Genomic DNA, 27,353 nt, shown 5'->3' on the forward strand with positions numbered 1-27,353 from the left:
TGCAGGTGTAAGTAAACCTGTGCTGCTAGTTGTGCATAAGATTATGTACAGCACCTAAGATTTGATAATGATAACAAATGACTGTTACTGATTTATGTATTCCCTACACTACAATTTTTATTATTTTAGAGTGTGCTCTTTCTACTTAAGAAAAGTTTGGCCTGACCAGGTGGTGGTGCAGTGGATAGAGTGTGGAACTGGTATGCAGAGGACCCAGGTTCAAAAGCCCGAGGTTGTTGGCTTGAGTGCAGGCTCATCCAGCTTGAGCGTGGGGTCACTGGCTTCAGCATGGGATCCTAGACATGACCTCACTGGCTTGAGCAAGAGATCACTCGCTCTGCTGTCGTCCCCCTGGTCAAGGCACATATGAGAAAGCAATCAATGAACAACTAAGGAGCCACAATGAAGAGTTGATGCTTCTCATCTCTCTTGCTTCCTCTCTGTTTGTCCCTATCTCTGTTACTCTCACTGTCTCTGACTCTCTCTCCCTTTCTCTCTCTTTCTCTCTCTCTCCCTCCCCCCCCCTCTCTCTCTCACACACACACACACACACACACACACACACACACACACAAATGAAGTTTGCTGTAATCCAATATGCTATCTTATCCAGCAGCAGCATGATGCATCCTGTGTTCATTGCATCTCTTGTTTGCATTATTTTCTTTTCCTCTTATCTCATGTTGTTTTATACAGTAACTTGATGTACAGGCTTGTCGCCTAGGAGCAATAGACTGTATTATGCAGCGTGGGTATGTAGTAGGCTATACCACCTAGTGTACTCTGATGTTTGCACAGCAACAAAATCCTCTATCTAGGGGCATATTTCTGAGACTGTATTCCCGTCATTAAGCGGCTCATGACCGTGTGGTGGGAAAAATGGATAGAAGTTTGCCTTGGCTTCCCAATTTCAAAAAGTGAGTTGGTCATATTAGCTTTCTCCAACAGTGACCAATTAGGGTCTTCCCTTTTCTGCTGGACTTGTTATGGACTCTTAATTTAAACATATTAGATTAAAAAATTATGTTTATTAGCCTTATTAATACTGAAATTACTTAATCTTTGGTTAGTGGGAGCCTTTTCAAGTTGCTTACTGAATTATTTTAACATGACTGGTAGTGCTTGTTAGCTTCTGTATCTGGTATGAAAAGAAATTCCACGCTCATCTCATGTACATTTTATCTCCACACTTGAGAACAGCAAGTTCTTTAAAGCGTCCTGATTCCTTTATTGGGGAATGGAATTTCAAGACTACAGTCAGGGCTCTGAGGCTTCTCATCGTTCCTGGATGAACACTGTTACTAGGCCTTCTCAGTAGTCAGAACTAAATCAAAGTATTTTAAAAGACAGACAGCCTCATGAGCACATACTGATACATCGAATTCAAGTATCAGTACTGTAAGATTTTAACTTATTCTTTTCAAAGTTACATTTGTATCTTTCTTTCAGCTGGGAATCCTGGTTCTCAATGAGACCAGAAATAACTACAATTAGAACATTATGTAATTACTCATTTATAGTTCCCAATTATGCACATAAGAGTCTCAGAATAGCAATACCAATGTTAAAGGTTTGTTTCTGTCTGCCTTCTTTTGCTCAATTTTGCACCTGTGAGATTTACCTGTGTTGTATTCTGTAGTAGTTTGGGTTTTTCATTGCTTTGTATTCCAGTGTGGGAAATATGGGAATTTTAAATTTATTTTCCAGTTGATGGATATTTGAGCTGCTTCTAGTTTGAAACAATTATGAATGATGTTGCTATGAACATTCTTGTACATGTCTTTTGCTGGACATGTGAACTTTTTTCTCTTGGATATACAAATGCTCCTTAGCTTATGATGGAATTATATCCTGATAATAAGTAAGTCTGTAGTAAGTTGTAAATGCATTTAATACACCTAACCTAACAAACATAGTAATAGCTTAACCTAGCCTACCTTCAACATGATTGGAACACAATATCCAGAAAACAGTGGCAACACAGCACACTGTAGAGTATCAGTTGTTTACCCGCCTGATTGTGTGGCTGGCTGGAGGCTGTGGCTTGCAGTGGCTGCCTAGAATTATGGGAGAGCAGCGCACTGCATATTGCTAGCCTTGGAAAAGATCAAAATTAAAAATTTGAAATGCGGTTTCTATTAAATGTGTATCACTTTTGCACCATAGTAAAATAGAAATATCATAAGTTGAACCATTGTAAGTTGGGGACCAACTCTTTAACCAGCAATGTAATTTGCATTTTTTTTTGAAGAAGGGTACATTTCCCTAGGAATATTTAGTCATATTACTGTATGTTAATTATCTATTGTTGTGTAACAAATCGCCCCCAAATTTAGTGGCTTAATGCAGCAGACATCATCTCACAGTGACTAGAGTACACCTTACCTGGGTGCCTTTAGTTCAGGGTCTCACACAAAGCTGTCTAGTGCAGCTGGGGCCGCATTCAGCCTAAGGTTCAATTGGAGGGGACACAAAGGATCCTTGTGGGGTGCTTTCAAGCTCATTCATGTGATTATTGGCAGGTCTCAGGTCCTTTCTGGCTCTTGGCCAGAGACCCTCCAGGGCCAGAGACCCTCCAGGTCCTGAGCGTCTGCATGGGGCAGCTAACAGCAGGGCAGCTGGTTGTTAGTTTGGAGCAGGGCAGAAAAGGGTGTCCACCATGGAAGCCATGGCCTTTCTATAACCTGTCCTTAGAGTACCAACCCATCAGATATGTTGTATTCTTTTTTGAAAAAAAATTATTGTCGTAAAATATATACAACAAAATTTACCGTTTTCACCATTTTAAGTGTATAGTTCTTTGACATTAAATATATTTACATTTTTGTGCAATCATTACTACCATTTATCTCCAGAAGTTTTTTCATTTTTCCAAACCAAAACTCTGTACTGATTAAACAGTAACTCCCCATTTCTCTCCTCTCCCAGCCCCTGGCAAGTACCATTTCTGGTCATTTAACTACTCTAGGTACTTCGTAAGTGTAGTCATAGAGTTTTTGTCCTTTTTGACCAGCGTATAACAATCAGCACAATGTCTTCAATATCCATTCATGTTGTAACATGTGTCAGAATTTCCTTTTTAAGGCTGAGAAATATTCCATTGCATGTATATACACATTTTGTGTATCTATTTATCCAGTGATTTATTTATTTCTAGAGAGAGAAGGGAAGGAGAAAGAGAGAGAGAGAAGGGGGCGGAGCGGAAGCATCAACTCCCATATGTGCCTTGACCAGGCAAGCCCAGGGTTTCGAACCGGCGACCTCAGCATTTCCAGGTTGACACTTTATCCACTGCGCCACCACAGGTCAGGCAGAAGCAAGTCTCTAAATCTAGTCACTACTTAAGAGGAGATAATTATCTAAGGTGTGGATGCCTGGAAGTGGGCTTCTCTCAGAGGCTGCCTACCACACTGTTTTAAGTCAGTCTTTATAATTTTTCTCTGTACAATTATGCATCAACTAGATGTGCATTTTAGTTCATTTATTTTATTTTTTATATTTAATAACTATTCTAAGTTTATTTTTGTTTTATAATTATGTATAGTAGTTTCAAAGTCAAATCCACAGGACAAGGTTTAGTCAAAGGAATCTAACTTCTCTGTTTTCTCTATCTTTATCTCTTCTTCCCTTTCTAAGTAATTACATTCTAAAAGCTTCAGTGTATTTTCTCACTCTGATATTTTTTTATATAAGCATGCTGTATATTCATATCACTCCTTTCTTATATAAATGATAAAAGACTATTTACCTTGCATTTTTTACTTAATATATTCTGGAGATCATTCATTAGTAGTAAATTACTCATTCTTTTTTATATTTATAGTTACATAATATCCCATTTGGTGAATAAATAAACCATATTACATATTTAACTAGTTCCCAATTGATGGGCATTTGGGTTGTTTCTAATTTTTGTAAATAGTACTGCAATGAACAACCTTGTGTGTATAAATGTCTTTTTATATTTGTCATTATATATTTGGGACAGATTCCTAGATGTAGAATTGCATAGTCAAAGGGTAAATGAGTGTTCAGTTTTACTAGACATTGCTACATTTATCCTCATCAGAATTGAATCCCTTTGTGCTTCCATTGGTAAAGTGTAAGAGTACATGCTGAACCTTATCAACAGAACATCTTTTTCTTTTTTTCTTTCATTTTTTCTTTCTTTTGTTCTTTCTCTCTCTCTCTCTCTCTCTTTCTCTCTCTCTCTCCCCCCCATTCTCCCTTCCCTTCCCTTCCCTTCCCTTCCCTTCCCTTCCCTTCCCTTCCCTTCCCTTCCCTTCCCTTCCCTTCCCTCCCCCTCCCCCTCCCCCTCCCCCTTCTCCTTCCCCTTTGCCAAATGGAATTTCACTGTAGTGTTAATTTCCATTTCTCATTATGAGTGAGTTTGAATGACTTTTACTTTAACTTTAAAATTCTCTTTTTTATAGACATTTCAGAACCATTTAAATCAACAGGGAATTTTCTTAGATAACATACTGTGTTTATCTTGACGTACACATTGGGCCGAATATCTTCGCATGATTAAGAGGCATTTGCATTTCTTTTTCTGTTAGCTGTCCCATTTTTTAGCCCTATTTTCTCTAGGTTTGTTGGCATTTTCTGTTTTATATGTTTTTTACATATTAGGAATACCAATCTTTTTGTTTTCTTCTTTCTGCCAGTTAAATAGAGGTATTCTCTAAGGTGCCTTTGACTTGCTTTATTTTGCTTGTCCTCCTTTTCCAATAATGTTACATTTATTCTCCTGCCTCAGAGATCGTTCGTATTTGATGGTTCCACGTCTGTAGCTCAGACCTGTTTTCCATTCTTGCTGCAGACTCTGCATGCCCAAGGTAGAATCGACCTTATCCTCAAACCTGGTGTTCCTGTGTTCCCTTTGCCAGGTAATGGCGTTACTATTGATATTTTTCCAGTTGAGAACGTGAAGTGACCTGTTGTGGTTTATTATTATATAAATCAGCAAGTGTTTGTTGAGCACTTACTAGGTGTCAGGCCTTGGGCTGGGCACTAGGTAATAATAGTCATAATCCTAGCTCTCAGGGACTAGGCTGAAGGGGGAAAGGAGGTTAATCAAATATATATATACAAACCCATGTTTAAATGTATAGTAAATATTTCAAGAGAAAATTTAAGGGTTGGGACTCAAGATTAGATTGGAGAGATTAGTGGATATCTTCTTTGAGAAAGTGACATTTGAACTGAGATTTGAAGGCCTGTTAGGGTTTACCTGGTGAAAAAAACCCACAGTACCAGTTTCCAGAAATAAGAAACAGTGTGGAAGGATCCCGAGGCAGGAAAGAAGTTTAACTGCTAGGAAAGCAAAAGACCAGTGTGACAGGCACGTTGAGAGAAGGGGCCGAGGGCCAGGATGGGATCTGCTGTACTCTGTAAAACAGTGCCTGGGCCCTGGTGGAGGAGTGCATCAGAGCCCATGCATGCAGGAGTTGCTTAGGAGCCTGGTCAGGAGCCTGGGCCCCGGTGGAGGAATGCATCAGAGCCCATGCATGCAGGAGTTGCTTAGGAGCCTGGGCCTCGGTGGAGGAATGCATCAGAGCCCATGCATGCAGGAGTTGGTTAGGAGCCTGGGCAGGAGCCTGGGCCCCGGTGGAGGAATGCATCAGAGCCCATGCATGCAGGAGTTGCTTAGGAGCCTGGGCAGGAGCCTGGGCCCCGGTGGAGGAATGCATCAGAGCCCATGCATGCAGGAGTTGCTTAGGAGCCTGGGCAGGAGCCTGGGCCCCGGTGGAGGAATGCATCAGAGCCCATGCATGCAGGAGTTGCTTAGGAGCCTGGGCAGGAGCCTGGGCCCCGGTGGAGGAATGCATCAGAGCCCATGCATGCAGGAGTTGCTTAGGAGCCTGGGCAGGAGCCTGGGCCCCGGTGGAGGAATGCATCAGAGCCCATGCATGCAGGAGTTGCTTAGGAGCCTGGGCAGGAGGCTGTCGTTGTAGTTGTTAAAAGTAATGGTGTCCCAGTGGTTCAGTTGTGAAATTCTTTCAGTTCGGTTCACAGTGCTTTGTTCATTCCTCCCACGTCTTTATTTCCCTAGTTCAGAAAGTTAGCTCTTGACTACCCTGATAGGTTTTTACAAATCAGTCCCACTCTGCATTGGTCTCTGTTCCCTATATAATCTACTGCAGAGCTAACTTTTAGTAATCACAGGTCTGCTCATATCACTCCCTTTCCCAAAGGCTCCCTGTGATGGCTAATGTTCTGTGTGAACTTGACTGGCCTACAGGTCAGGTAGCCCAGAGAGCTTGGTGAAACAGTATTTCTGGTAGTCTGTGCAGTTGTTTGCAGAAGTGATTAGCATTTGAATTAGTAGACTAAGTAAAGAAGCTCCACCCTCACCTCTGTGAAGATCCTCTCACCCAACCCCTTGAGGATGTAAATAGAACAGAAAAGCAGAGAAAGGGCAATTTTGCTTTCCCTCCTTGGGCTAGGACTTCATCTCCTCAGACATTTGAGCTTCTCCTTTTGGGCCTTTGGACTCAGACTTACATCAGCAGAACCTCCTCTTCTCCTTGTCCCCGTCCGCCCTCTCCTCAGCCATCACCCCCATGGCCTCAGACTGAGAGTTGAACCACTGTCTCCCTTGGTGGACTCTCACTGAATTAAATAGCACTGGCTCTCCTGGCCCTCCAGCTTGCAGATGGCATGTCGTGGGACTTCTCAGCCTCCATAATTGTGTGAGCTGATTCCCACAATAAGTCTCTTACATATCTGTATATACCCTGTTGGTTCTGTTTCTCTGTAGTCTGTGAACCCTGATGAATATACTCCCTCGCTATGGAAAATGCAAACCCACCTGAAGCAGAAGTCTATCATTTTCTTTAAGCCTCAAGTTCTGCTCCTCTTGATATACCTTCCGTTAGTTGACCAGACAGGATACTTTCTACCTCTTTTCTTGAGCCCGTCTTCATCTTCTGTCATGACATCTCTGCCCCTAGAACCCTATCTCCCCTCTTTCTCCCCCTATAGGCTCTGCTTAAATCCTACCTATTACCCTAATCTGATGTTTTAAACCCACATAGCCCATTTTTGTTGTTGTTGATATGTCAATTCTAAGAGGCATCACCCTCTGTGTTGTATTAAAAAGATTCATGTATTTGTTTTTTATTTTTGTAACTGATAACTCAATAGATGTTTGCTGAATTGTATGAAATTAGGGACCAGTCCATTGGTAGATCACTCACTGAAGCCTCTTATGAAAGAGACAAGCCTCAGTCCAATTTTACACATACCTTGTGTTGAACCTATAGGGGGTGACCTCATTTAGAGGTAGGGAAATCTTGCTTTTTGAAACAGTCTTTACAGTTCAGTGAATATCACATAATACTTATACACTCTACAGTAGTTTGACCTAAAAAAATAGGTTTTTATATGGCAATATCAGAGCACTGTTATGACTCCCAGGGGAGTAATGGCATATTTAGAATGTTAAATATTCGGATTTTTTGGTGGTAGAGAATGGCCAAATTAATCATGAATAAGTAGCATATGTAAGTGTACTCGTTTTTACCTGAGGTATATTGTAGACAAATTGTCCATGTGGCTAACTTGTTATCAGTTACCTTGCTAGGTTAAATATGTACTTCTCATATATGACTTTGTTTGTATATCAGGGCCAGCTAATATGTTTGTGAATGTGTGTGTGTGAAGAGAAGAGTACTATAATTTATTGCCTACAGACTTATAAAATTATATTATGTACTACATCTTTATTTCCCATTTTCCTTTCTTCTTCCTCTCTTCCTTCTCTCCCTTTCTTCTTATAAATGAGGTTAAATCACTTTGTCAAAGTTAATACAGCTTCATATTGTTGTAACTGTACTACATCCATGCTTCCTTCTCATCTCATTTCTCTGAAATTATAATGGAAATGGGGTTTATATAGATTAGGCTTACATGTGAATTTTCAGAAATAAACTTTTAGTCTCTTTGAATCACCTCTTGGATTAAATGACTCTTTTGCTTTCTAATACATATTGATGCAATAAAAGGGTTGGGAGATTATGATAATCTTGGTTCTATATTGAAGGGGATTTATATTTGTCATTGCAAATGCAGAAGGGCCTAAATCTTTTAAGCCTATTTATAAAAGTAAATTTCCCAAATTCAGTTTTCAAAATTTTGGTTTTAGCAGTATTAACTAATGAGAAGTATTTTAGTTGTATTAGTTTGAAGTAAAAATATCTTATTGAAAATTTTGCATGAGTTTGCTTAAGATTAAGTTAGGACATTAAATTAAAAAAATTTATTTTGAAACATTAACTGGGCAGATTCTTATAGGTAAGAGTCAAATCATCATCTGGTACTGTGAGGTTCAGTCAAACTGCATTAAGTTTGGAGTGATGAAAGTTTTAGTTTTAAAACTGAGAGTCTACCAAACAAAATATTTTCATGTGACTTTTGGTTGAAAGTCTTAAAAGATAAAATTGTCATAAGTGAAAAATTGCATTCCATGTAGGATTTATATCAGTAGCAGTGAGGGTGAAGAGCCTGATGAAGTGGGAGAAACGACTCAGTTCCTTACTTTGTACTTTCCACGTTTTGTTTCCTTTCTCATTTCAAATCCTACATGAGAATATTATATACATCCTCAAGTATAAGCACAATGTTAGTTTAGAAGCCTGATACAGTGACAAGCATTTGTAGTTTTGTAGTAACTCCATTTGTACCATGTTGGAAGTTTCAATGACACTTTCTGTTTAGGACAGTTTAGGAGGGATGGTCATAGAACTGGGGGAGTCACACCCACTCTCCAGATTTGTTAAGGTCACACACAGCCTTTGTCTTATTCATTGTTTGTGTCCTTTATTACCTAATATATAGTTGGGCTCAGTGAACGTGGTAGACTTAATGTCTGTTTTTATTTATACTGTACCTGGTGTTTGGTCTCTGGAAAACATTTTTTTTTCCTCGTTATTCTGATAAATCTTTCAGTTAGTAGCTACATTTAGCTTTATTATTATTTGAATGTATGTCAAACTTCTTAACCTGAAGAGCAGCAAAACCTAAATTGGTTACTTGGGCCAGAAACAACATTCTGAAGGTATCATTCTGATGACCCTGAACTCCATATACTAAGCCAAGCAAAGGACCAAATAGTCTTTCAACACAGAGCAGAAGTACAAGACAGAAGACATGTAGGGATGCAGGAGAAAAAGGATGATTTAGGTGGAGTGGAGGGAAGTTTCATTTTAAACCAGTTATAGCAACTGATTTTACAGCTGCTTGCATTATCACTGTGTGTAAACTGAGTCTCCATTTTTGGGAAACAGGTTAGGGATTATTTTAAGTATTCTGGATGAAACGAGAATGACATCTTCCTTATAATATTAAATTGGACTTTTTTTTTTTTTAAAGATTATTTTTTATTTTTTATTTATTCATTATAGAGAGGGGAGAGAGAGAGAGAGAGAGAGAGAGAGAGAGAGAGAAGGGGGGAGGAGCAGGAAGCATCAACTCCCATATGTGCCTTGACCAGGCAAGCCCAGGGTTTTGAACCGGCAACCTCAGCGTTTCCAGGTTGACGCTTTATCCACTGCGCCACCACAGGTCAGGCCTTTTTTTACTTTTTAATTAATGCTAAGATATTAGCGGAAGATGATTGAACCTAGTCTTAAAATAAGCATCTCTGTGATTTGTTGGCTGTAATATGATATCTCTTTTCCCTGTTTGTTTTTTAACTTTTGATAAAGCAGATGCATTCTGGTTTTTTGTTGTTTTTTTTTGGTATTTTTCTGAGTGAGAAGCAAAGGCAGAGAGACAGACGCCTGCATGCACCTGACTGGGATCCACCCGGCATGCCCAGCAGGGGGTGATGCTCTGTCCATCTGGGACATTGTGCCCTTGCAACCGGAGCCATTGTAGTGTGTGAGGCAGAGGCCATGGAGCCGTCCTCAGTGCCCGGGCCATCTTTGCTTCAATGGAGCCTTGGCTGCGGGAGGGGAAGAGAGAGACAGAGAGAAAGGAGAGGAGGAAGGGTAGAGAAGCAAATGGGTGCTTCTGCTGTGTGCCTTGGCCAGGAATTGAACCCGGGACTCCCACACACCGGACTGATGCTCTACTGCTGAGCTAGCAGGCCAGGGCTAGGTTTATTCTTTATTCATGAAATACTGAGATAAATAGTGTGTTAATTATGTTGACTTATCTTTATTTGAAAGGTTTCGAGCTTTTGTTCTGAGGCTCAGAATCAATATAAAAACATATTGAAAGCACAGTTGCATTTTAATTTGAGAACTTTATCTCATAAAACTTCATATAACCACTATTGTTTTAAAATGTAAAAGAATCCAGATGTGCCTGTTTCTCAGCTCATTTGCTAGCTTTTTCAGTTTCTACAGCCGCAGCATTGAACATTGATAGAAATGATAGGTTTGTTTGGGTTAAAATGGGGTTAATTGTATAAAGCACCTACCCTAGCTAATTTTCACATGTAGTAGGCCCTTAGTAATTAGTGGTGGTGATTATTATTATTGGGTTCTTAATTAATTTAGCTTTCTAGGGCACCATTTTAAAGGTGCAGGGGACCAGTTCTGAGCTTTCCTTTCTGTATTTGTAATGCATTTAGACTTAGCCTCTGAAGAACAAAGCCCGTTGGCAGGGCGGGGCTTTCTGACTTGCGTGTGCAAGTTCCTTTAGAGTTACTGGATTTTCTGGAATGGGATGTATTAAGTTCTGTGGCATGTCCTCTCTCTCTTTTTAATTTTTATTTTGTGGTGCATGTTCTATATGTTCAATCTATAGTGACCCAGTTAATTTGGAATGTTGTTTTGTTACTGACTTTGAAATGTGTTGTTTTCTGTATGGAGGATGTTGATCGGAATTAATTGCTTATTACAGTTTATAAATTTTTAGAATGGGAGGACTGTGCATCAGCGCAAACCTTACCAGACACAGTACTTTGTTTCATAAACATGGGGAGGAGGCAATCCCAAGATCACCATTTTTGGGATAAAGCCAGGCGCTGTTGTGTAACTTAAGGGGGTGTACCATAGCGCCTAACTTTGGAGCCTGTCACAGTGGGAAGTTATGGTTCGAGGCTTACTGTGAAACAGTCATGTTTGTGAAGCCATTACTTAAACTCTGTTACTTAAACTCTGTTAATCAGCGGCCAGCCAGCTCCTCAGAGGGGCATGAGGCCGTTCATGTAGCTGTAGATCATTGCCCCGGTTAGCCTTCTGGCAAAAATCTTTTCTGTCCCTTCTTCTATTTAAATTGACAACTGTACCTACCCCTGGTTCCTGATTGTAACTTGAGCATATATGAGTAACTTCTCTCACAGCTCCTAAAATGTGTCACTGCACATGTCTCTCTTCTAGCTGACCTACAAACTTCTGGATGGTGGTAGTTTTATCTGTAAAGGACAACTTGGTGCAGATTCTGAGAGTTCAGCACTGACCCTCAGTCACCAAGACATCTCTCTGGGGCCTGTGGAAGACTCCACCACAGAAACTGGCCCAATTATGTGACTTGACATTATCGCTAACAGTTCTTTAATGAAGAGCCTCTAGAGAGGCTGGTCCCTTACTGTATCCTGTACCACCCCCATCGTTCCCATTCTGATTTCTTTCTCCTCTGCCAATGCAGATTCTCTGTTTCCTCTACTATTTCTTCCAAGAGCAATTCAAGTCCTTCTCCCCAAAGCTTTATAAAGGTATGTTTAATTTTAGTTAGTGGGCATTAAAATTTAGAAATTCAAGAAATGGTGAGAAATATTAACCTGAATTGGAAATTTAGAATTGGTGTATTAAAGTACATTATTCTTTTAAGTAACAAAAACATATTTATAAACATTTTCTTCATATAAAAATCAGAAATTATACAGGGTGGAGCAAAAGTAGGTTTACAGTTTGCATAGGAAATACAGTAATACAATAAAAAATAATAATATAAGAATAAAGTCTTATTTTGCATATTCACAACTGTGAATCTACTTTTTCCCCACCTACATTAATTTTGGTAAAATTTGAGATTTTTTTTCCAAATAATTCAAAACCTCAAAGTAATGGGAATTTTTGGTGAAGCTTATAGAAAGAGAGAATTGTGTTATAATTTTCAGGTTATCATGAGAAAGATGTCTTTTATTGCATCATATAGCATTTTAAAGCTATAAGGATTGACTTTTGTCCTTATTTTAAAACTTTTTTTTTGCAATTTTATAACTTTATTAAACTATTGGCAGTTTTCACCCACATTAACTGTTTGTAGGTTTTTGAAAGTGACAGGTACCTGGGTGACCAAAGCACAGAGCTTGTTTGCGGAATCTTCACCCTCGTTACATTTTCTGGCATTCCTTATTTATTCTGTTGGTTCAGACAGCTTTGTTGAGCCTGATGTCAGTGTACACATCTGGAGTTCCCATCTCCTGCACGGCAAATTTTCTCATCTCTTTGAGTGCCCGAGGGGCCCCTACTCCCTGGATGGCTTGTGAATGCTGTTGGTGTGTTCTGTGCTCACCACCTCCTAATGGCGGAACAGCCCTGCTTCTCACCACCCTTCTTTGCGGAGCCTTCATGCCAGGTTCGAGTTGGAAAGAAAGCTACAGAAGGTCTTATTGTGACTTAAAATCAGAAGTCTTTTCTGTAGACTCCATTTTCACCTCCCCTACTTCAATCAAACCATAATAGTTTATTGAAAGCTAAAGTATATAGGGGAAAACATTGTCATTGAAATTTTTTGAAGAAAATAATCCCTTCAAAGACAAAACCTGAGACTTTTTGAGCCAAGAACTGATGGACTTTAGAGTACTATAAATTATGGTTGAGTTATAAAAGTTTTATATTATTCAGTCCTTTACTGTTATTTTTCTTTTGTACTGGGCCTATGTTTTGTTTATTTCTTTGCTTCTTGATAATATCAATAAACAGACAGGGGGATAAAGGTATTATTGAAACTAAAAGTAATTTGATTTATTTTGTTTTAGAATTATTTTACGGTGAATTATTTTCATACCTTATGGACAACGTTAGAAGACTAATAGCATTTGTTTTTTGATGTATATGTTATATATGTATATACAATACATATAAACATTTATGCTTATGAATTTTCAAATACTATACAACAACATTGGTTTTTACATTTAATAGTATGTGGAAAACATTTAAATGACTCAGACTTTTACTTTTATGCTTAGTTAGCATACTACTAGTCGAAGTTAACCTTTATTTAGTGCTTTATTATTTTTATGAAAGCTGGTGTGCTATGCTTGGTGGGAGATGTAACAGTGAATTTTTCTCAGGGACGCATCATCCTAGAGCGAACTCTTAACACCACCAAATTTTAGAAAAGAAAGCAATTTAAGAGATTATCTTTTCTTTGGTGTATGTAGGGGTTTTTTTGGTTTTGTTTTTTTAGAGAAGTTGAGAGGGATAGATACACAGAAAGGGAAGAATGAGAAGTATCAATTCTTTGCTGTGGCACCATAGTTGTTTTGCTTGTTCATTGATTGCTTTCTCATATATGCCTTGATGGGGGGGGGGTCTCCAGCTGAGCCAGTGACCCCTTGCTCAAGCCAGCATCCTTGGGGTCATGTCTATGATCCCGTGCTCAAGCCAGTAACCCTGAGCTCAAGCTGGTGAGCCTGTGCTCAAGCCAGATGAGCTTGAATTCATGCCAGTGATCACAGGTTTTGGAACCTGGGTCCTCAGAATCACAGGCCAACTCTCTATACATCTCTATCTCTATCTCTATCTCTATCTCTATCTCTATCATCTCTATCTCTATCATCTCCATCTCTATCTCTATCATCTCCATCTCTATCTCTATCACTATCATCTCTATCTCTATCTCTCTATTATCTCTATCTCTGTCTCTATCTCTATATCATCTCTATCTCTCTCTATCTCTATCTCTAACTCTATCTCTAACTCTAACTCTAAATCTACCTGTGTTTAAGCAGCAGTCCTATGATTCCTACTCACTCAGTGTCTGCTGGCTCCTCCTCCCCATGTCCCCAGACGTACAATAGTGTCATTTTCTGTACAAGGGAGAGAGAGGAGTTCAAGCAGGCGGATTATTGGGTGGCACAAAACATGTAGCTTTCAGGTACTATCTTTCATCTCCTTTGTTTGGTAAGCAGGAGGAAATGTAGGCTTTATTTTTTTTCATATATACTGGGTTGTTACATAAAGTGTATATTATAAGTACATTTATATAAAATGTAATTTTTTTACTTCAGTGAAAAGAATTTGGAAAATTTGTCCCTAATCTGTCCTTTTCACCCTTGCTTTCAAGCTGGGGATCAGCCATTGATCCCTCTATCACTAGATATGTTACTTAACTCTTTTTGCTCTGCTCTCTTGTTATCATGAGTTGGCTCCAAGGTAAAGTGGTTTCTGCACAGTTAGAAGTATACAAGGTGATATTTTCTCACAATACATCTTATTAAAAGATGTGCAACAGGTAATTTTTTCATTACCATGGTTTTGCTTGTATGCCTCTGAGTACAAATAAACGCTTTGGTGGATCTGTTAAGCTGCAAGTGTTGTATCTGATGTGCCTACTTGGTACCAAGATGTGATTCAAGCACCAAGAGAATTTGGGTTATTTAATACTAGTACATAATAAAACTACTTATCAAATATTCATGTGGGCACATACAGAGGCATTATTGTATTCTTGTAGTGCACAATATAAATACTAATATTGTTTTGGAGAATCGGCATGGTATGCTGAAGTCATGGTTTGGAAACAGGCATTGTAGTATGTTTTTATCTGTGGGAATTACTGGCAAGAGTAATTGAGAGATTCTAAATACTGTAGTTGTTTACTTCACTTTTGAATTTGGCTTAAATATTTTTGGTCTTTTTTTTTTTTTTAACTAATCATTGAATTGTTCTTAAAGACCTATGGTAGATGTTAAGCCATGATTGTTTTATGAATTTTCCTTTAAAGATTGGATTGCTCTCACTGAAGGTAGTTTAAAAATCTTGAAACAGAGAAAGTAGTGGACTGAATGTTTTTGTGTCCATTTCACAGCTTCAGTATTTATCAACCCTTTGTTAAACTCTACCCACTCCCCTGCCACAATTCCCATTATTTTGATGCAATTCTTCTTTTTCTTTTTTTTTTTTTTTTGTGACAGACAGAGAGAGGGACAGATAGGGACAGACACACAGGAAGGGATAGAGATGAGAAGCATCAATTCTTTGTTACGGCACCTTAGTTGTTCATTGATTGCTTTCTAATATGTACCTTGACTGGGGGGATACAGCAGACCGAGTGACCCCTTGCTCAAGCCAGTGACCTTGGGTCCACGCTGGTGAGCCTTGCTCAAACCAGATGAACCCGCGATCAAGCCAGCAACCTTGGGGAATTCTTCTGTCATAAAACATCATCTGTAAATATTTCGGGATGTATTTCTGAAAACAAGGAATTTCATTTCTAGACACATGAAGTATAGAATCTTAAGAACCTTTTTGAGAAATATGCTGAAGTTATGAGTATTCAAATTGTTTGGGGTCTTAGAATGATATAAAGGAAGAATGGGATCCTTTAAATGGAATAAATGAAAAACGAGAAATACCTGATAAGCAGTGGTACCAAAAAAGAAAAGAAAAGAAAAGAAAAGAACGGTTACAATAAAAAGCCAATGAATAACTTTTAAGTGCCCAAAGAGAGAAAAGGGAAAAATTGGTGTTTTTGAACACTTAGATGTGTCTGCAACCCATATGGGTCAGTAGGAAGTAAAGCTAAGTGTATTTTATACCTTCTGAGATAGGAATTATGTTTCTAGATTTTTCTTGTGGGGGAAAAATTAAAGAGTTCAATCTAATGCTCAATAATGGTGGAGTGATTAAATACACATACTATATTTGTAAAATATTTTAATATTTTATAACCACAAAAAATGATATACCAATTTTATAAAATGTTTAATGCATATTAATAATCCAAAAAGCAGTCAACTCACATATTAACAAGAGTTAAAAATGGTGATATCTAGGTTTTGAATTTTGAGTGATACTTATTTTTTTTTTAAGATGGGGAAATGTTTCAAATTTGTCTTATCAGTATATTAAATTAATAAGTAATTAATATTTATTGATTATTTACTATATGTTAAGCACTATTTAGGCATGTTTCATATTTTATACTTCTCACAATAGCCCTAAGAGGTTTTATTTTCCCTATTTTGTAGATGAAGAAATGGAGATATAGAGAGATTGAGTACTTTAATAAATTGAGTTTATCCTTGTAGGTGTATTATTTGCTTCCAAATGTAGTTTTATCTCTAGCAATGGTGAAGATATTCTAATTCTTACTTTAAAAATATATGGTGAATGTTGTGATATATTAGTAAAAGTATTTTTTAATTGATGGAGAACATTTCATCTTGTAAATATGCCATGATTTTTATAACTTGTCCTTTGTTTTTTGTTCTGTGGTTTCCCTTCCACATTCTGCTTGTAGGAATAATGGTACAGTGAACATCTTTGTAAATAAATCTGTACATGCATTCTGATTGCCTCCTGGGGGAGAGCTCTTAGAAGTGGAATTATTGGGTCAAAAGAACATAAACATTTTAAAAGCTTTTGATACAAGTTGTCACATTGCAGGTGACAGATGATTATTCTTCCTTAAATTTAGAGAACCTGTTTGGGGGCTATTAATTTGGGAGAAATAGGTCATCTAATCATCAATGGGAATTTGTGCTTTCATAGTTGTCTTATAGAAGTCCGGTTTCTTTGAGCTTGCTGGAGACTGTAAACACGAGGAAAAGAAGAGAGAAAAACTTGGGAGAGTAATTGTGGCATTTACTTGCTCTATGACCTTGATCAACTACTTCATCTTTCTGATTATCTTAAGATTTGGATTAGCCCAAATTTTTATTGCAAATTTTTATGAAAACATACAAAGTATATATATCGAATTTGCATCAATTTTATTTGTGTTTGATTTTATAACCTCAGGCTCCTAATTAGGTAGAGCAATTTCCATTGTATAATTTTAAAATTATAGATGTAAAAAGTTTAACACAATTGTTTAGAGACTGTAATGACCATAGAAAGTTGTTTAATGTTTCATTTTTAAATAAAAAAAGACTATTTTTTTCTTTGGAGGTCACTTATTTTTCTTGTGACTAGCAAGAACAGAAAACATTTTGGTTAATTAATTGATGGTTTCTGTTAAATGGTTAAGTTTTTACTGTGGTTTCTCTTGAGCATGTTTTCTTCTAGAAGCTCCTGTAGGCAACTTCTGCAAAGACTTTAACTGAAGATTTGGGCAGGGGCAGGAGGTTTTCAGTTTGGAGGGGGTTCAGAGAATAATTAATAAAATCAGAAAATTTGCCTATGAAACTACCAGAGAGGTTAGGATCGAGTTTTCTGGAAAGAGCAAGATTGATAAAGGGCAATTTGACAGTCTAGAAATTTATATAAGGTACAAATGGGATAAATAGAAAACATTCTATTTAAATTTGGAAATTATAAGTATTATAATGGAAAACAGTACTTTTACTATGAATAGTAAAATTATGAAACTTATAAATGGTGGAGATGAAAAATAAGCACAAGGACAATTTTTATCAGGGGCTCTTAATCCATAATTGATGATTGGATTAGAAAAGGTTTATGACCTTGCAGAATTAGTGTATGTGCATTTTGGAAGGAGAGGCATCTAGTGCTTTTTTCAGATTTCTAAATGAATGGCTTCAAACAGCTCAAGCTAATACTAGAATAGAAGCTCTATGAGGCTAGGGATTTTGTCTGTTTTATTCACTCCTCTACCCCTGTTTCCTGGTACATAGTTCTGCTCAAAAAATATTTGTGGAATGTATGATTTCTGTAACTCTGTGTGTGACATAGTTAATAGTAATGAGTTTTTATTTTCATTTTTTTTAATTTATTGATTTTAAAGGGAGGAGGGGGAGGGGAGAGGAGCGGGAAGCATCAACTCATAATTGCTTATTGTATGTGTCCTTACTGGGCAAGTCCGGGGTCTCAAATTGGTGACCTCAGCACTCTAGGTTGGCACTTTACCCACTGCGCCACCACAGGTCAGGCAGTACAGTATTGGATTTTTAGAAGTTAGCGATGGGAATACATTCCAGATTTGGTAAGGTTATTGTCTTATAGGTCAGTTTCTACATTTGTCCAAAATTTTTCTCTTGGTATTTAAGATGAGTAGGTAGAACATTTGTATGATTTGTATGGTTTAATTTTTTTTTTTTTAACAGAGACAGAGAGAGAGAGGGGATAGATAGGGACAGACAGGCAGGAACAAAGAGAGATGAGAAGCAGCAATCATCAGTTTTTCATTGTGGCACTTTAGTTGTTCATTGATTGCTTTCTCATATGTGCCTTGACCGTGGGCCTTCAGCAGACCGAGTAACCCCTTGCTCAAGCCAGTGACCTTGGGTCCATGCTGGTGAGCTTTGTTCAACCAGATGAGCCCGCACTCAAACTGGCGACCTCGGGGTCTCGAACCTGGGTCTTCCACATCCCAGTTCAATGCTCTATCCACTGTACCACCGCCCTATCAGGCTGGTTTAATTCTTTTCTTATAAAACATGAAAATGGGGCCCTGGCCGGTTGGCTCAGTGGTAGAGCATTGACCAGGCGTGCAGGAGTCCCGGGTTCGATTCCTGGCCAGGGCACACAGGAGAGGTGCCCATCTGCTTCTCCACCCCTCCCCCTCTCCTTCCTCTCTGTCTCTATCTTCCCCTCCCACAGCCGAGGCTCCATTGGAGCAAAGTTGGCCCGGGTGCTGAGGATGGCAACATGGCCTCTGCCTCAGGTGCTAGAATGGCTCTGGTCGCAACAGAGAAACGCCCCAGATGGGCAGAGCATCGCCCCCTGGTGGGCATGCCGGGTGGATCCGGGTCGGGCGCATGCAGGAGCCTGTCTGCCTGCCTCCCCGTTTCCAACTTGAGAAAAATACAAAAAACCCCCCAACAAACAAAAATATGAAAATGTAATAGGAAAATCATCTAAATGATATACTATATTCATTCATAAGTACATTAGAAAATGTACTTAGATGTGTTATAATTTGACTCAGTGAATGAAACTTTAAAAGTAGAAAACTTCCCCTTAAATTTGTGAATGGAAAAATTTGCCAATTGTTTTTTTAATCAGATTAAGTAGTATGACAATAACTGCTTTTCGGGCTAAAAATGTAAAATCAAAATGTTGACCAATTTAACAGCAGGGAACATTGCTTTATCAGCAAGAGAGTTAGAGTTTTGCAGTGAAGCCCAGCTGTTCTAGCTCAGTACCATTATACAGCATTTTCAGCAGGTGACAACAGTGCACGCTGTGATTCCATTAGTCAGCATAGCAACTTTCTGGACTCTTTAAAATTGAAATTTGGGAGACGATTAAAAAGAACAACAGAGAGATTGTTAAAATGAAAGTCTGTTTTAAATATTGTAAAATTACAGCATTTTTAACTAAGAGAATAAGTGAATTTTTAAAAATTGGAGTGTGGTGGAACCAGTGTTGATTTTTATAGGTCAGTTTTCTTGTTAATTAAAGGGGTGATTATAAATTATTTATATTAATTTTTAGCCATCAGACATAAAAGATACTTGAGTAATTGTTTGCTGCCTGTACTTGATTATTTGTGAGTAGATTTTTAAAATTGATATAATATTTTACAGAATAAAAAATTATATTAGTTTTGTATACAGGGGTCCTCAGTTTATGACACAGTTCCATTCTTTTTTTTTTTTTTTTTTTTGGATTTTTCTAAAGTTGGAAACGGGAAGGCAGTCAGACAGACTCTTGCATGCACTCGACGGGGATCTGCTCGGCACGCCCTCCAGGTGGCGATACTCTGCCCATCTGGGTCGCCGCTTTGTCGCAACCAGAGCCATTCTAGCACCTGAGGCAGAGGCCACAGAGCCATCCTCAGTGCCCGGGCCAACTCTGCTCCAATGGAGCCTTGGCTGTGGGAGGGGAAGAGAGAGACAGAGAGGAAGGAGGGGGGGAGGGGGGGAGAAGCAGATGGGCGCTTCTACTGTGTGTCCTGGCCGGGAATCGAACCCGGGACTCCTGCACGCCAGGCCGATGTTCTACCACTGAACCAACTGGCCAGGGTACACAGTTCCATTCTTACGACAGTGATATAACCTGAATTTGGTGTAAGTCGAGACACACCCTAGCCTAAGTTACTTACCTATCCTAACACGGTTGTAAAATCAGAATCTAGAACCTAAAAACACAACTAAGCCACAGAAAAAGGAAACGCACATAAATATACTGTTTATACACTGGGCACTGAGGATGGCTCCATGAAGCCTGCACCTCAGGCACTAAAAATAGCTCAGTTGTGAGCATGGGCCCCAGATGGGCACAGCATTGCCCCAGACAGGGTCACTGGGTGGTCACTGGGAGTCTGTCTCTCTATCTACCCTCCTCTCACTTAAATAAAAATATTTTTAAAAATACATTTTTAAGTCAAATTTGTAATATTGATTTTTAAATTGACTTACAGTTGGCATCTTTGAAGTTTTTAGTTTAATCTTTTTACCTAGTGAGCTAATTCTTTCTATCGTGTTTCTAACAATCTTTGGTTAAAAACTCAGTGACCAGGGACTTCATTTCTTTATGAAGCAGCCCTTTCATTAATTATGCAATAATTAAGTTGTTACTCTTTTTGTTGAACTTAAATCTGCCTTGTTCTAGGCACCATAACTTCCTTGTTCTCTTTTTTAAATTATGAAGTATACATGCAAGTATTGAAAATACTCTAAAGAACATCACTGAGATCCATTTACTTTTAATTTTTGTTTTGTTTGCTTGAGATGACTATTTTCTGCATTAATGTATAATCAGACATATATCTTGAGTCTAACGAATATGTGGCATTTCTGTTCTTTATTATTCTAATAATTCTGTTCAGAAAGGAAATGTGGTTAATGTGTTACCTGAATACCTGTTCAGCTTTCTCTTTTAGTTTCTGACTAAAGTTAAACAAGGACCTCATTTGACCTGAGATCCTCCTAAGTTTTCAGAGCTGGACCACTGTTCTCTATGTATTGCATGTGGAAGCTTCTAGATTCTTACTCTTATTGGAAGTTTAAAGCCTTGTCCCTTCAAACTTGTGCTGTTTGGCTATTTACAGCTTTCTCTTCAGTGTTGTCAAATACTGAACTACTTTCTCAAGTCACTATGACTTTTTCTTCTAAAATAAGGAACAACTGCATTGTACATGTATACACTATTACCACCTTTACCTAACCTCTCAAAAATATTAGTATAAAAGTAGTAATAAAATTACTGTTTCTCACTGAGGTTGCTGGGTCAAAACCCTGGACTTGCCTGGTCAAGGCACATACGGGAGTTGATGCTTCCTGCTCCTCCCGCCTTCTCTCTCTCTCTCTCTCTCTCCTAAAATAAATAAAGTCTTAAAATTTTTTACTGTTCCTTTGGATGGAATATTCTTCAAATTAATAAAGCAAAGTGAAAATAAAAATGAGTCCCATATTAAATCATATGTGTAGAGACAATATGAAAAAGCTATTGACATGCAAAAAACCCCACACCAGACAAAAACAAAACATCACACCCCTGCTAAAAATGATTATAATCGATAAAGAGAAGTATAAACTAAATAGTGTTCAAAGAGTGTAACCAAAGACATATATATATATGTATATGTTTATTTTATCAAAAATCAAAGTTGAAAATAGGAAGGTCATTGAAAATTTTAGACAAACATTGGAAAGTCTTAAAATGATACAGTGAACTGACAGTGTAGTTACAGAAAACATCTCTAAAAAACATGGCATTAGCTCTTCCTATGTATGAACAGAATATTATTCAAAAGTAAAACAAAACAAAAGACCTTGGTGGTAGAGCGTCAGCCTGGCATGTGGATACCCCGGATTCTCGTTTTGGTCAGGGCACACAGGAAAAGTACCCATCCCCCTCTTGTCTCTCTCTCTCTCCCTCTCTCTCTCTCTCCCTCTCTCCCTCTCTCCCTCTCCTCCTCCTCCTCCTCTTCCTCCTCTTCCTCCTCCTCCTCCTCTTCTTCCTCTTCTTCCTCTTCTTCCTCTTCTTCCTCCTCCTCCTCCTGCAGCCATGGCTTGATTACAATTAGTTGGCCCCGGGTGCTGAGGGTGGCTCCATGGCCTCTGTCTCAGGTACTAAGAAGAGCTCAGTTGCTGAGCAAAGGAGCGATGCCCCAGATGGGCAGAGCATTGCCCCCTAGTGGGCTTGCCGGGTAGATCCCAGTCTGGGCACATGCAGGAGTCTGTCTCTGCCTCCCCCTCCTCTCACTGGATTAAAAAAAAAGAAAAATAATTACGGCAGAATTATTGTTAGTAAATTCAGAAATATTTGGTAGAGCCATCAAAAATTAGTAAGACTAAATAAGATTGATTATAAACAGGTGCATATGAATTAGTTTTTTTCTCGTATTTACCAGTTTTTTGGCTTTAGAGATATGGTTCTAGTCGTGACTTAGTTGATTATGCCTGTGCATCAGTAGAAAATCATTATATTTTCCAATTTGGCTAAGAGAATTTCAAATTAAGTTTAAGTACAGCCCTGGCCAGTGGCACAGTGGGTGGATCATTTTCCCAGAGTGCTGAGTTCCCTGGTTGTATCCTGGGATTGCTGGTTTGATCCGGAAGGCACTGGCGCGACCCTGAGGTCACCAGTTTGAGCCCCATACAGGACATGTATAAGAAGCAATAAGATGTTTCAGGTGCACAACTAAGTGGAACAATGAGTTGGTGCCTCTCTCTCTCTTCCTCCCCCTTCCTCCCTTCTTTTCTTTCTCTCTCTCTCTCTCTCATTCTTCCCCTCCCCATTTCTCTCTCTCAAAAATCAATGATGAAAAGAAGAAGTTTAAGTACAAATTAATATTTTAGAGAGTAGTTAGTCCTTTCTGTTGGATTGAGGAATAAATTTATTAAACAGAAAAAAAATTAGTAAGAAACCTGTTACGATTTGAAATGAAGTTAATTTGTGTTTAAGTGCCAGTTTAAAATGTGGCTTATTTAAGTGGAAAAATGCTGAGACCTTTAATGGTAATAAAAACATGCAATGTATAAGATAACATGTGAGTCCTTGTATAGGTCAGAAGGATAGCCCCTTGTGGTCATTGCTTTCATTCTTAGTAATCATTAAATTATTACAACTATGTTATGGTAGTTTATAATCCATAACCCCCTCGGAGTTAATAATAATTGGACCTTGAAAAATATGTATCCCACACATTTTCTATAGATGAAATGAATATTAGGCCCTGTGGCTATATGAACTATTTTATAAAAATTTATTTTGTGAATAAAATGAAAAATTACTAATGTATTATTGAATAATTAAGTTATTGATGTATTAATTCAGTCATTAGCTAATAAAAGCATTACTTGTCACTGCAAGGAGAGGAAAGGAAGGGGGTGGAACTATAAATTAAAAGGGATTTAAAAGATACAGTAACAATTGCCTCTGAGAAGTTTGTCTAAATCTGGATTAGAACACACTGTTTTAAAAGCAGTTAGGAGACAGAATTTTGAGCACTGATTTGAAGTTGCTGTGATAAAGAAATTATTAGTTTATTATAATGATATCAGCTTATGTTTAAAAAGCAAATCTTTGTCTTAGAGAGATGCATATAGAAATATCTATAGATGAAGTTGTAAAATGTCTGGAATTTGATTCATTATAATCCAGAGTGGTGGGATAGGGATTGGAGGTAGGTGGAGATATAAATGAAACATGATTTGTCAGGAGTTAATAATGGTAGGTTCATTATACTCTTCTCAATTTTGCATTATTTTGAAGTTTTTCAGAATAAAACTTCAGAAGCAATGTAATGCAATGTTATTGGAACCAGATAACTGCAGCACTGGGTGATATTGCTAGATAATACATTCACAAGTAAGGGAGGATATGAGTAACACACATGGGATTATTATAAATATACCTAACGTGTGAATCTTGAATTTTGTTTTCTTCAGAGCTGAAGCCCTTTCTCTGCATCTTGGATGATTAACACCTAAATGCTTCATTCTCAAAACTGCTCACGAGTCCCACAGTCAGGATTAGATGATCCAAGTTACCACCAAGAAATTACTGTCTTGAATTCTACGGTAAGATTATAGTAATAAAGACTAAATAGTGACAGTGAGGTTTAAAAATCTTTTAAAATGCTTTATTTGAGCTATTACCGTCTATTATAATTTCTTAATCCGGTAACTATCATACCCAGAGTTCAAAATTGTGATAATCAGCCAAGGTTCTTCCACATGCCAGCATGCAAACAAGCCTTAGAGCATTTCCTCCTTGGAAGTGTCAGCAGTAAAGGATACAATTTAGTGGCGGGAATGCCGTGCTTTTTCCTGGCTGTGTGTTTCAGGTGGGTCCTCCAGAAGCTGAAACTTAAAAGTAGTTTGGCTTCCAGGGTGTTTATTAGGGATCAGCATGTATTCAGGGAGGTGGTGCAGAAGCAGGTTGGGCTGAGGAAACTGGACTGCAGGGCAGGCTCAGCAAAGCCTTGGCCAACCCTCCAGGGGTTGTATTTGTGAGTTTCTTTCCCTTGGTAAGAAGCAAGGTTCCTGGGAGATAGCGACATATCATCAATGCCTGTACATCTTGCACAGGCCACGATAAAAGTTGCGCAGCAAATATCTGTCAAACAAAGGAAATCTGAGAAAAATCTTGTGATTTCTTCAATGATATCCACTCCTTACCCTTTGCTTCCCCCGTTGAAAGTGCGGTTTAGAATGGTGGCGCTAACAGTGAACAGACATTAAGGTAACTTGCCCTCTATAATCAGCATGTGCTATATACCGTTATGTTTCTGGGCTCCATAGATAAGGAAGGCCTGAAAAGGAACTTCAGGAAAACTGTAAACCTAAGTTTTGAAAAACATAAGAGCATATCCATAAAGAGGAAGGAAAAACCCCAAACAAACCTAGAAGACACAGTGGTAACCTCTGGGCTATTAAGGCATGCGAATCGTGGCTCTAACTGGTTGTTTCTTCTGTGTGAGTGGAATAGTTGATCAGATACTGAATTAGTATCCTTTCATGTTCAAGGGTTAAGAGAGAACCTATTTCTAAGAAGCATTTTAAAAAATCAATATGTTTTCCTGGTAGGTGCTTTCTTGCTTTAAGGCAGGTTTAAGTCCTGTGCTTGACTTCCTTCTTTTTCCCCTCCTTTTCCTGTCGGATTCCCTGAGGCAGGGTTTGTATTAATCAATCCTCTAACTTTTCTCTGAACCTTTAATACTATATTAATGCTTTACATGTTCAGCATTACATGTAAATGAATATCTTTTAAATAATGAAATAAAGAGGAATTGACTTTGTAATTAATGTGGTAGGAAAATGAGGATTAAAAACTCAGTAATTTGTTTTTTCATTACAGTGTTTCCTGATATATCTATATGTATCTATATAGAGAGAGACAAAATTTTATGCTTCAAATTCTAAAGTATGTAAATCATTTTTTTCATGTTGAGAAGAATGAGATTGTGCTTGTGTTTCACTAAGTGAATCACATTTGATTTTTTAAAATTATTTTAAAACGTATATCCTCAAAGTTATAATTTGATTACTTAGGTAGTTTATGCCTTATCTATTCTCTTTGGTTTTTCATTTCCTTCTCGCTTACTTAATATCCCCACCAGAGGGCAGGCAAAGGAAGGCAAAGAGGAAGGTATTACTATCAGCTCTCAAAGTTGTAGTAGGCACCTTCTACTCTGGGACATTTTGTCATGCTTCTGGATCACATTAAGCAATAGGACCAACTACATTAGCCATTTAAAAATATTTAGTAGAGTGCTCAGTTATTTAGAAAGTATATGGCTTTACTCAATTAAATAATTGTACTTTAAATCTATATTTTTAGACCCATATATTGTAAATTATCACTTTTTTGGGGGTAATTATGCCAAGGTTTCCATTGTTACTATTGATTGTGATGAGAACTATTTTTGTTTTTGAAAGTACATTGGAATGTTCATAATACAACACTCTTTTCATGAATCAAGTTCATGAATATTCCTTTCATGTCCGATAAAACTGATGTTTCTGAGTTCTGGTAATGAATTTTTGGAATGATAAGAATAATCTTTTAAATACAAGTTAGTTTTACACTTTAGCTGTAAGTTTATTTAAAAGGACAACACACCTCAGGCTAAAGTAAATTTGTCTTAACATTATCACAGTATATAAGTTTTCAAACTCTAAATGTTAAGCTAGATAGTTGCTAAACATTTTATGGTCTATTACTGTTAACACCCATTGTAGATGTGCAAGTATGTGTATATGTGAACTGCCATTTCATGGTTGATAGCTGTTTGGTTTGTTATCAGTATGAGCAGCAAATGTCCTAAAAATCAGCTCTAAAACACCTGGCGTTTGACCTACTGGCGTTTAGCACCACCTAAACTCACATGACGTTTCTTTGCTCTTTGACATAAATAGTGTACCTTATCTTCTCATCACGGAAATTGGTACAAGCACCTTTCTCTGTGCTTGTAGGTCTAGCAATGTAGAAGAACCTTATAATGGATTTTTTAAAACGAGTTGTTCCTCCCATTCTTTCGAGAGATGTGGTTTTGGATACTAGAGATAGTTTTCAGGAACATTCCCCAAGATTACTGAAGATGAGACGTCTTAGTTTGCTTTCTGCAGAGAAGACTGTAGATGAGGAAGATGGAGTCAATTTCTGTCACAGTAATTATGACAAAAACCACCATCAACAGCTAGGTAAAGTAAAAATGTAACGTCTTCAATTCTTTGAAGAGTATTTTAGGAAAGAATTTTTAGTAATATGAATTCTAGTGAGCATAAATCTTTATTTTGGAAACCAAGTTTAAATATTAAAAAATGTTTAATATGGTAATTTTTTTAAATCTAAATGTTTTAGTATCAAATTTTTGCTTTGAGTTTAGATGGAGAAATATTGATGCTATAAATCAAGATAAAGCCATTAATCAAGTTTACGGTTTGATGATCTTTGGAAAATATGTTATACTTATTGAAAAAATGTTATAACCCATAGAATATATAAATGGAAAACAAAATAATGAATTTTATCTATACTATAGAAACCATATATTTTGTTTTAAAAATATGCCCCATTCTTTTCTAAAGATAGTGAATATTTGGGGTGAAATATTTAAAAAGTTTCATATTTGAATATAATCATGATTATTTTGTGTCACAGTACCTTAATTTCATATACTCTTGCTAAGTTAAATTTAATGCCTTTTAAAGTTTGAGCAAATGATACTTATTCAGTGTTAGGAGGAAAATCAGTTTTACATATAAATAGCAAATATTAAAAGGAAAATCCTTTAGGAAGAAATGGAAAAATGCTGTAAGCTTTTATGATTTTTACTAAAACACTATAAAATGTTCTGTATGATTATGA

At 37.7% G+C, this 27,353-nt stretch overlaps 1 protein-coding gene and 1 pseudogene across 7 annotated transcripts in view; one reads left to right on the forward strand and one right to left on the reverse strand.

Annotated features, from left to right (window-relative positions):
- Positions 1-27,353, forward strand: part of FRYL (FRY like transcription coactivator) — a 292,372-nt gene that overhangs the window by 61,639 nt on the left and 203,380 nt on the right. For 2 of the 7 annotated variants that reach the window (XM_066232609.1, XM_066232610.1), the window contains exon 1: positions 26,583-26,686. The exons of 1 other annotated variant lie outside the window; for it this stretch is intronic. In XM_066232609.1, the coding sequence (XP_066088706.1) occupies positions 26,584-26,686 (103 nt within the window). In that variant the 5' untranslated portion in view covers position 26,583. Of the gene's footprint in view, positions 1-23,929; positions 24,062-26,581; positions 26,687-27,353 lie in introns of those variants that run through there. 4 more of the 7 variants (XM_066232615.1, XM_066232611.1, XM_066232612.1 and 1 more) reach the window with 3 other exon arrangements.
- On the reverse strand, positions 12,187-13,965 carry LOC136306659 (large ribosomal subunit protein eL31-like; annotated as a pseudogene).

This window comes from Saccopteryx bilineata, chromosome 5 (assembly GCF_036850765.1).
Source record: "Saccopteryx bilineata isolate mSacBil1 chromosome 5, mSacBil1_pri_phased_curated, whole genome shotgun sequence".
NCBI lineage: Eukaryota > Metazoa > Chordata > Mammalia > Chiroptera > Emballonuridae > Saccopteryx > Saccopteryx bilineata.